We start from the raw sequence: 11,221 nt of genomic DNA, 5'->3' as shown, positions 1-11,221 counted from the left end.
CATCTTTGGGGGGGAAAGTTCTTGGACGGACACGATTCAAACACAATCCCGAAACGCGTTGTGGCAAAATAGAGGTATACCTTGTTGCAATGCTTTTATAAATTGTTTTTTTAAATAGGAATTCAAAAACCTATTTTAAAGTCGCTTCAGACTTCTTGATAGAGGATGGATCTCAACGAAACAAAAGTAAAACCCCAGCTACAGTACATGCTATCAGAGACCCAGGAAACAACCCCTCGTTAAAAGTCAACTAAAAGAAAAAAAGGGGGGCGGGAAAGTAAAGAAAAGAAAAGAAACCATTGCAAACCAATGCAGCTCCACCTTCCTGCAATGAATCTTTCAGCCATGCGGCGCTAGATTGTCTTTTTCCTGGTGTTGGGTGATCTACTGGAGCTCCTTTTTGGCAAGGCAATGACCAGAATAGAAACAGCACCATTCGGATTAGGATGGATTTAGATAGAAAGTCTCTCTATCTTGGTTTCTCTCTAAGATGTGCAGTCTTTTTCTTTTTTTTTTTTTTTTTTTTTTTTTTTTTTTGAGATCCGGGAATACAAATCCTCTACGTTTTTAAAAACGTCTGTTCGATCCTCCTACGATCACTGAATAGCGCGTTTACTTTTTCTTTGTGTTTGTTTGTTTAAAATGATTATTCTAGTAAGATCCCTTGATTGTCTTCACAGTGTTGCTACCATATCACCTTGTCATTTCAAACAAGACTCCGTGCTTTCTCATGGAGCGGTCTTTGTTAGGTTCATTACAGGGTTGTTAAATACTTTTGTGTTTGTTTTAGTTTCGGAGTCCCAACGTGATAACTTTTTCCCACTCTCTCCAAAGGGGATGGGGGGAAAAAACAAAGACAAAAAAAAAAAGAAACTGAATGAATGTTCCTCATGCCTCGATAGGACTGGCTACCATGCTGTTAGGTGTATCTGGGAGCTGAGAGGACATTGATGCTACTTCACTTCCGGTGGAATTGGAACCTGGTCCTCCTTCTGAAAAATTAACCTGCCAAAATAAAAATGGAACTATCAATTAAAAGGTAGCAAGGGGAAAAAACAATAAGAAAGTCAAATCATAGAAGCATGCACCTCACGCATTTAATCTAGATCCCCATCAGATAATTAGAGGTCCCCCCACCCACCCCATCGACTTGGATCTAGGAAACCAAGTAGATGATTAAAACCATAGTGAAGGGGTAGGGATGGGGGTGGTTAATGAGGCCTCTCTTTCCAGAGATCGCAGGCTCTAATTGTAATGGAATTCCCAGCAGCCTGGTGTGTTCAATTATGTAAGAGCTGCTGTGTTTTCTGACATGAAACTGCAAAGATACTTCCCCCTCCTCTCCTTTGTGCATATAACAAAATGAAACTAGGACAACGATCTATGAGCATAAGGTGCTTGTTTTGCAACAAGCTATCTTCCTCTATTAGTGGGCTGGGGTGGGGAGTTGGGTCTACCTTAAATAAGAATCAATTGGACAAAATGGATTACACTCCCCTTTCCTCTTTCCGGACAGATTTTTTTAGATGGTGATGTGTATGACTGGGAAGCCCAGCCTTTCAAATTCTCCTTTGCATCTTTTTAGTTGGAGGAGTCTTCGACTAGGACCCTGTATACACAGAAGCCCATGAACACAGCCAGGTCCAGGTTTACAAGTCTCTCCTGTTCTAACATTTTTTAAAATTTCTTTTTGGCCAAACTGCCATAAAAGGATCCTGGATTTACATCCCAGTATCAAGAGCTTCATTTCTACATAGCTAGGCCTTGTCCCCAATCAAAGGGTTTTAAAGTCTTCTGTTCCTATAACACATAACATAGTCAAAGCAGGTCTACCTCAAAACTTGGTGGAAGCAGAGAGAACAGAAGCTGCTCTAGAACTGAACTAAACTGCCTGGCAGCACCCAGGGGGCTCTACTGCTAAAATGCAGGATATTCCCAATGGACATAGGCTTCATTCCCGCTGGAATGTTATACTGCAGCGTTAAAACAGGAGAAATGCATCATCTGAAGGAGTATAATACTCCACTGAAAAGTCTGGAAATACTTTCTTGTTACCAACCTTATTGGTCCAAAAGATTTATTTTGAAAATCAATCTAAAGTGTCTGTCTATGGCAACGTTTCATTATTAATTAGTACTTGAATCACTGAAAAACCATACACAACGTACCTTATTATTTTAAAGATCTGGTTTAAACACACTTAGGCCAGGAAATTGAGTTAAGGTTGAACTTCTGTCCTTAATTCACCTTGTTGGGCCTAAGTATTGCAGATGATATGGTCCCATATGAGCTGCCAAATGACGTAGGCATAAGGAAGTGAGTTAAGAACAGAATTTATTCTTAAATGTCTGTCTTTTGTTGGTTTAAGCCAGTTCCATTAACATTGTTTGGCTTTAGCATGTGAAATATGTACTAACAATTCCCTTCATTAAATATAAAAGATCATTTCAGAGGGGTAATTAGGAGTATCTCTCTAGCCGCACATGCACAACAAGAAATTAGACAGTTGAGCTAAATTACATTCTTTTTTTTTTCCATGAACACTCTCATCAGCCCAGAACACAGGATGGCATTATTAACCCGCTGGTGCAGTCAATCTTTGGCCAAAATGGGGGAAAAAGTACGAGGCTAATTTTAGTAATCACAAAAGTATGTAAAAATGGGTTACAATATTGCAATGGTCCTGGTAAGATTTGACTAGGAGCATGATGAGCTTAATGATCGTGTCGGCCCTGGGTTCCGAGCCTGATCCGAAGTCCTTTCGAGTCAGTAAGAGCCTCTCCATCGATCTCAATATGCTCCGGATCAAACCCCCATACACTCAGTTTTGTTCTATTCAGCCGCTTACTGAGTGAGACCACGGGGCTCTGAGGGGCACGCCACGGGACACGCCACGCTCGGGGCACACCCCGCTCTCTGCCCGCCTGGGAACGGACACTTACTAGTTGCTGAAAGGCAGGTTGATCTATGTCACTCTGCAATGCGAAGTCACTGAGGACTTTCCAAGGCGGCTGGTAACTCTGAACCTCCACTGGGTTTGCTTGTAAACCTCCGTCGTGTCTCTCGGGACTAGCAGCTACCATGGGAGTTCCTGTCATCCCCTGGATGTTCTGCAAACAGCCGACCCAAAGATGTTAATGAGCTCGGTTAACTTTATTGTATATACGCGCTGAGTCAATAAACTGCTTTCTATCTTATCTATACAGTCGCTTTTATTTACTTTGTTAATCTGCTGTGGATGTCTTGCTCTGTTCTAGGCTAGGGCGGCCTAATTCTATGCACCGCATTTATCACACTGGAAGTTTACTTTCTTTCTTCTTAATCCTCCTATTTTTTCTTGCCCGGTTGCCTTAAAAAAATACTGTTAAATGCGTGCACCAGATGCCGATGCACCAGAAGGAACAAGGGCTGAGGTTGTAGTTTGTGTTCACGGATCCCTATAGCCAGTGATCTGCAATCTGGGTATTTCTCCGAAGCGGCATGTATCCTGCCGGCTCCGGCTCCTGGGCACAAAATAACTCCACCAATACTGTGCAGCCAACTTCAGGTTGGCGTGTTTTATTGCATTCCAGCGTGGTAAAATGAAACTCCTTAAATTCCGCTTAACTAGGCAGCCGTATGAATTAATAGTCATTTTCAGGTCAGTCAATATAGTGAGAGGGGAATAATAAACTCTGCTGGAGAGGATCTAACCAACCGCATTGGTACAAAACGGAGAGACAGAGCGGGCTTCCCTGGAGGTGCCTGGAGGAGAGGGAGGCAGCCTGGTTTGCAGCCTGTGGCTCACCTGTAGGACCTGGGGGTTTATTTATGAGTATACTGCAGCTAGGAGGACGAATCCAACCTTTCCACTACGCTTGCCACCTTCAGCTCTCCCTCCCTCTCACACCATCGTGCAATGCCAGTGTGAAAGGTATATCAAGTGCTAGGAAAATGCATCAGATTCCTGGTCTTTTGCCTCGTGTGTAAACCCACTGGAGAGAAGGGAATGAATCGTTTCCCCCTCGAGGAGTTCACTGCATTTGCAAAATAAATATTACACACTGCCCGGCTTATTACATGCCATAAACTCCACAGGTCACAATTCATAGTGCAGGGTAGTTGCTCTAATCCTCGCTGAATCCTCAGCCCCACAAAGCCACGTGTTGCCTGAGCAGGCTCTGTAGACTGCTCTCTGTGGTCTAGTTTAATTGCACTCACAACAGAACAAATGAACAATGCTTAGGGTAATCTGGAGGCAAACCAGCTCGTCCCACATCTGTACTGTAGAGAAATAAGGGAGCCCCCACGTCATCCAGAGCAGAACCAGACCCAGCGCAAATAGGATCAGCACCGGGAAGGATCAAAGGAGCATTTGCCCTTCAGCGAAGCGGCTGCAACCACTTACAGTTTTGTCATTGGGCTGCTGCTGCTGGAGCTGCTTCATCATGATGCTCCTTTTTTTGTCCTTGCACCGCTTGTTTTGAAACCAGACCCTGATGACCCTGGGGCTGAGGCCAGTCATTTCCACCAGTTGTTCCTTCATGAGGGCGTCAGGTCTGGGGTTAGCAGCGTAGCAGGTCCTCAAGGTGTGAAGCTGTTTTTCATTAAGGACAGTCCGGACTCGGGTGGTCTTCTCGGGCTGCTTGTGGACGTGGGGTCGAAGAGCCGGCTGTCTGGCAGAGATAGGTTCTGCTGTAAGGGAAGGGCAAGGAAGGAACAGGATCCCCATAAGTAAGACGGGAAAAACCCAGAGACACTCAGCTGTGGGGAGGATCCTGGCTGGAAAGGCCACGAATGCATTAGGAGCTCTGACCTCGTCCCTATCTCTTCCCCTGCTCATGGACTCTGCATTTCTTAGTGCACATTTAACGCACAAATTGGGGGGGAAGCAGAGGAGAGAGGGAGCAGCGCCTTAATAGCTAAATCTCATCCCCATATTATCTGTGACAGACAAGGAGCATGCTGCTCGGAAATAGGCCCGGGGAGGGGATGAAAGGAGAAAATATTTATTTATTTTCCGGAGAAGTCACATAAGCAGATTTTTAGCATAAAGCATAGGGAATGCTGCAGCATGTTGCTGTCTGCGTCTTGTAGGAGAATCTATCGCATCTTGGGCTCAGACCTTCAACGCAATTAGGTCTACCAGCTCTCAGCGGGTTTTATGCCACCGCTTACAAAAATACAAGAAGGGGGGAAGAGGGAGAAAAAATAATAAATGGGTTTCATTGTGAACATTGCAGGGGGAAAAATATGTCCGACCTCTTGAGGATCCAAGGGAAAGGGCTGATTGGTAAGTCTGAAGGTTCAATGTGAATTTATGTCACATTTGTTCTCCCTTAAAATCCCAAAGTATTGCAAAGCTATAAAAAGGCAGGAAGCAAAGCATCTGATTCTTTACATGGAAACCGTCAAGAAATACGTTTAAATGGATCATGTCATATTGAAAGCTGGAAACGCAGCCTTTTGCTATGAACTGCATATCTGCTCTTCTTCGGAAATGAAATATATTAGCCCTACCCGAAAGGTAATTTGACCAAAACTAAGGAAAAATTAAAGCACATATTTTCCTCAAAATCTTGGCCTTAAATACGAAGGAAACCCTCAGTTTGGGACGACACAAATCGGGTCTCTAATGTCTCTGCCTGGCACTACAAAACAGCAAAGCCATTATTCGAGGAATACAGAATAAGAGCCCTAAAATTGGGTCATTTTGGATCTGCACACATTTTGGATCCTTCCACAAACAGACTTTAAAAAGGCTGCAAAAAATAGCCCCCAATGCTGCAGTGATCAACTTTCTGCTTCTTTTCTATTTATAAATCGGTTCAGGAGGGGGACATGTTCCCGTGTAAACATGAGGCAGGGTTTTGTAAATACCTTTCAGATCTACACTCATCCAAACAGCAGCTCTCCATGCCAACCTTGTTTTATTTAACCTTACTTGTCTGGGAGAGATGTGCCCCTTCCTTGAAGCTCGGCCTCTATAAAAATCGGAGGCCCGGTCCAAAAATCGGGAAGGGAACTTCATAGGCTGGGGAGTCTGAAGTTCCCGGGCCGAGCTGGGAATGAAATTCTGATCAAACCGCATAAAATGTTTCAAGGAAGCAAGAATCGCTTTAAAAGGCAATTACTGAAGATTAGCTTGTTGACAGTTTTAAATTACAACCTAAGTGCTCGCCTGTAGTTAAGTCCATCTCTTCTCGGAACCTGCTTTCACCAATGTTAAAAACAGCCTGTTCCACGTGTTTCAAAAGAATTGACCGAACAAAAAAAAACAAACCAAAAAAAAAAAAAAAAAAAGATGTGTGACTTCGGGTAGGCCTGTTGTAAACATCTACCTCGACTTCCAAATGTCTCAGTTTCAAAGCAGGAAAAGGTATGCTCCACGTGAACTAGTGGTCTCTGCAGACAAAGATCCACCCAACACCTAAAGGGAAACCACTTGTTTCAAGGTTTCAATACAGATCTCTCTAGGTGTGTATCTGTTATGTGTACGTACACACACACACACACACACACACACACACACACACACAGTATAAACCTATGCATGTGCATACAAACGCACACACCTATTAGTTCCAGAGATGTATGAACCTATGGATAAAAACAAATGCGTGTGTGTAGATACATGTGCACACATATCACTGTGCGTGGGTAACCCTGTCGTCTAGGTGTATTCTAGGGCTCTGCCTGTGTAACAGATAATACAGAGCGACTGCACGTGTGTGGTTATAGGAAACCCTCGGAAAGCTAATCCAATTCCTGCAGAGAAACGTGTGGCCCTGCCTGTATGCACAGTCTAGCTCGGCGCGTGTGCCCAGCCATATGCCCTGTATTTGCCATGCATGGCCATTGTGTGCCTAGGCAGAATGGTGGCAGGCGTGTGGTTATAAATAGGTCTGCATCTAATCTCTGTTTATATGCGACCCACACGTCGCTCGGGCTGTGCCCGGCTACCCGCAGCGCACGGGCCAGCCCCGCCCGGCCTAAGCGAGGGCCAGTCCCTGTGTGCTGTCCTGGTCCCCGGGGCCAGGGAGGGAGCTCCGCGCCCGGCTGCGGCAGCGGCGGGGGAGGGGGCAGTACCTGCCATCTGCAGCGGCCTGGCGGGATGCAGGGGGCTGAGCGGGTCTCCCGCGCCCAGGCTGGCCCTCTCCACCACGTCGTGGTCCGCCCGGCAGAAGAGGCCGTCTTCCCGCAGCGCGAATTCATCCCCGGGGATGAGCTGGCGGCTGCAGGCCACGCAGCGGAAACACTCGATGTGGTACACCTTGGAGCGGGCCCGCATCACGAAGTCGTTCTTGCTGAAGCCGATGCTGCACTTGGCGCACTTGATGCCGTATAACCTGAGCGGGGCCCGGCCCGGGGGAAAGTGGGAAGGGAGGGAGGAAGGGGGGAAAGAAGCAAGAGGTTTCACTGGAGTCACTGCAGCCCCGCTCCGCACCGCCGCCCGGCAGCGCAGGGGACCGGCCCGCGCGGCCTCGCTCTGCGCCCGCATCGCCTCGCGGCGAGAGGCGGGGAAGGGGCCGGAGGGGGCCCGGGCGGCGCAGCCCAGGGGCACCCTGCCCTCCCCGGGGCAGCCGGGGGCTTGCTCAGAGGGAGCCTCTCGGGAGTTTTGCCCCTTTCCCAAGCCCTAAGCTTTCCCCTCTAACAACACACAAGAGCTAACTTCCCCACCCCCAGGCCTTGAAGGCTCTCCTCCGGCTCCAGGCTTCATTTTGCACCCCCACTCTTTTTCGTCTCGAAGGCGCTGAAACAGGCTGGGACACTCACTCCGCCGCCCCCCGCCGTGCAACCTTGCGGCGCCTTCTCCTACTCCCAGCACCGCCACCTTGACCCGAGCGCTGCAGCCTCCTCCACACGGGAGAGGAAAACTTCCTTCCACGCAGCAAATCAGCCGCGTCTCTGTTTTTCCCCTCCTGCCCCAGCTGCTGCAGTACAGCCGGAGTCCTCTTCCAGCTAGGAGAGGGTGTGGGCGAGGGGTGCAGATTTGCCCTTCTTCCCATCTCAGGGGAAGAGAAGTAGGTCCCTTTCAGTTGTAGCTCGGAGGCTCCTTGCTAACTTCTTTGATTAAAAGGGTCAAGTGAGTCTAATTCTAAAAATATATGCCAGCCCCTACGAGGACTTATACACACTCATAAATAACGTGGTGATATAGAGAAAGAAGCGAATACACGCACCAGGTCCCTTCCCCCCATTATAAACAGACTGCTGATGGGTCCTTGTGTGTGTGTCCACATGCATGCTTACGCCCTCTTGGTGCATGTGTGCCACACACCAGTCTGTAGTCGGTTGTGAATTGCTACCAACTTCTGAAATACATGATGTGGTGTGTGTGGACCAGCAACTCAACAACAAAACGGCAGTCGCCAAATGTATAGGGAACAGTTTGGGGGGGGGGTCTTTTTTTAAATAATTTTTCCTTGGCCCAGAGTCGAACTCAGTTCCTTGTCACATGCTGTTGTTTTAGCGATTTAAATGCTAGCGATTTGGAATATTGAGCGATCCCTGCCACAGGAGCGGGTTTCGCGGAAACTTGGTCTTTTTAAGTTGCACATGTTGTTTGGCCCATCGCTTCTGCTGAGTGAAATTCCCGCAGGAGCTGAAGGCTCAGATAAGTCCCCGGTGTTTGCCTTCCCTTTATTTCAACCCGGCAGAGCCAGAACAGACCCCAAGCTAACTTTAAAGTCAAGCGGGGAAAGGAAGGAGATTTGTTTTTATCACTGCAAAATTTGGAGGGGAATTTGCACCGCCTGGTCGGAGGAACCCGCTGGGCAGGGAAGGGACGTGCTGGGAGAAAGAGACTCGAGCGTGTTTCTTTCCAACCCGGAATAAAATGACACTAGGAAGGCATCGTCCATGGATATTTAGCCCTGAAATTTCCCGCGGACACCCCCTGGCTAGACCTCAGCGAGGATACACAACAGTGCTGCCATACACCGACCTAAGCAGATGACACCAAAGGTTAGAAGCGGATCAAGTGTCTAAATCATCAGCCCCCTCCCAGTTTCTGCGGTGTTTTCGCTCCGGTGTCGGGATTGGCAACGTTCACATTTTATCAGTTACCAGATTTTAATGCGAGGAAGGAAGCAGTTCCATTATCTAAATATACCCAATTGTTCGCGAACAGATGATGGGCAATTTGATCTGCTCTGTCTAATTCATCAGCACAGATAAGATAAGAAAGAAAAGGCAGTCACATATCTCCAAGGGGTTAATATTTAAAAAGATTAAATGTCAGTTATTTTAGCAAAGAAACGTTTTAGTCTAGCGTTTAACCTCTCAAATAAAGGGATCCCGCCTTCAGAACTGAACAGAACCTCGCCTTATTTAAAAAATAAAATACAATACAATAAAATAAAACCCTTGGCCTGGCATAAATCGGTTTATTTTATTTTTTTTAGTGCATACATGTTTGAAGTGTCTTTAATTCCTCGTGTCCCTTTCCTTGCTGGAGACTTCTGCAAGCCCTCACAGAGCTGCATTTCTCAGGTAAATGTTTAAAAGCGATCTGTGCTGCTCCTAGACTATTTAAGACATATACATTTTTTTTTCTGTCACTAGAAGCTCCCCTGCTTTGTTAGGGTCACAACACTCAACGCAGCAAGCTATGTCTTGATGCAGGAGAATTGCACACGAGGTCCTCGCTATGGGCAAATGCGATTTTTCTTGAAATAACAGTCATAAAAATAATGGCTGGAAGAAACTCGTCTGCAACTTTTTGCCCCCCTCCCTGGCACCTTGGGGGGAAATAACTTAAAGCAACTGGCCCTCTGCTCTTTCGATCGTCAAATCGAAGCGAATAATTAAACAACGTAAATGGCGTACCTGATATAATCTCTTTTACAGTAGGTTTTGCCATCCCTAACAAAGCACGTACAGGTCTCGTCCAAATACTGATTACACTCTGCACACTTCAAACACGCCGCATGCCATTCCAAATCCGGAGAAACCCTCAGAATATACTGATCGTGAATTTGATTGCCGCAACCAACACATAGGGAAATCAGACGTTTTTCTGAAATGAAAATAAATACATGATTGACGAAGCGTTTACTCTCCTACAGAGATAAACACACTTTTAGTGGCGTTCCCTTCTACGGCGTTACTCGGGAGCGTGTGTGTGTGTGTGTGTGTGTGTGTGTGTGTGTCTGTGTGTTAAGTCTTGCACTTTGGGATGGTAATTGAAGTGTGCCATCACACCGTGCCTCACTTAGGAAGGAGGCGGAACGGGTGTTCAGATCCAGATCGGAGTATTTTGTTTTCAAGGTGGCTTATTTTTATTTCTTTCTTTTCTTTTTTCTTTTTTTTTTTCTCTCTCTATTTTGCAAGCCTCGCACTGCAGCTAAACTTCGAGCTGCCGAGCTGGGCTTTTCTTTCTTTCTGTTGTTGGTTTTATTATGATTATTTCCCTCTTAACTGGGGCCAGTGCTGCAGCTTTTTGCATCTCTCTGCATGTCTACCGTTTGCTTCGCCAAGGAAGGGCTGGATTGGAAAGGCTGCGAGCTGAAGGCGTGCATGGCTCTGCCTCCCTTTAAACCCTCTGCCGCGGGACCCGAGAACAGGCATCGTTACACGGGCACTTGCTCTCTTGTGCAAGCCTGATGCTCGTTCGCCTGCGGAGACTTAGGTGCTAGATATTCAAGACAGGCTGAACACCGAGCCGAGCTAAGCCTTCCCTGGCTTTCGACGCCGCTCCAAAAAAAAAAAAAAAAAAAAGAGAGAGAGAGAGAGATCAACCTGCCTCCTCCCCAAAGTTTAGGCAGAAAGCAGGGCACGAGGCTATGGAAAGACACGGCTACGAGGTTCAAACACAGCAAAGCATGCAGGCACGGCAACAAAGGCACTTCTCTAGCGATCGCCTGAAGTTGCGATGATCAGCTCCCTGCCTGACACCATGACAATAGACAGCACAATGTATTCCAACAACGCTTTAAAAATTCCGCCTTACTTTTTGGTGGGTCTCCCATGTCTCCCATATCTGTAAGAGGGTGTAATGTCCACAGTGAAATGGTGTACGCTTGCGTGTTAAGACCCCAAAGGAGACTGGCAAAGCTGTCGCTAAAATCAAATTAAAAAAAAAAAAAGAAGAAGGAGGAAAAAAAACACAACTCTCTAGCAAAGAGGCTGCGAGCCCAGGGGCGCGGCGCTGGTGCGGGGCAGTCCGTGGCGCGGCGGAGCAGTCCCGGTGCCCGCGTGGGGCGAGTGCAGGAGCCGCCGCAGCCCGGACTCCGCGCGG

At 47.1% G+C, this 11,221-nt stretch overlaps 1 protein-coding gene across 1 annotated transcript; it reads right to left on the bottom strand.

Moving 5' to 3' along the window:
* Positions 1-508: 508 nt before the first annotated feature.
* Positions 509-11,195, bottom strand: ISL1 (ISL LIM homeobox 1). Its single transcript, XM_006017275.3, has 6 exons — positions 10,934-11,195; positions 9,811-10,000; positions 7,069-7,328; positions 4,388-4,674; positions 2,943-3,110; positions 509-1,005 (listed from the first exon to the last, which is right to left on the bottom strand). Exons 1-6 carry the CDS (start codon positions 10,959-10,961, stop codon positions 889-891), a joined length of 1,050 nt encoding a protein of 349 aa, XP_006017337.1. The 5' UTR covers positions 10,962-11,195; the 3' UTR covers positions 509-888.
* Between the last annotated feature and the right edge of the window lie 26 nt (positions 11,196-11,221).

Source organism: Alligator sinensis, unplaced genomic scaffold (genome assembly GCF_000455745.1).
Source record: "Alligator sinensis unplaced genomic scaffold, ASM45574v1 scaffold573_1, whole genome shotgun sequence".
Classification (NCBI taxonomy): Eukaryota; Metazoa; Chordata; order Crocodylia; family Alligatoridae; genus Alligator; species Alligator sinensis.
Note: the sequence above shows the minus strand (reverse complement) of the source record. Positions and strands in the feature narration are given on the sequence as shown.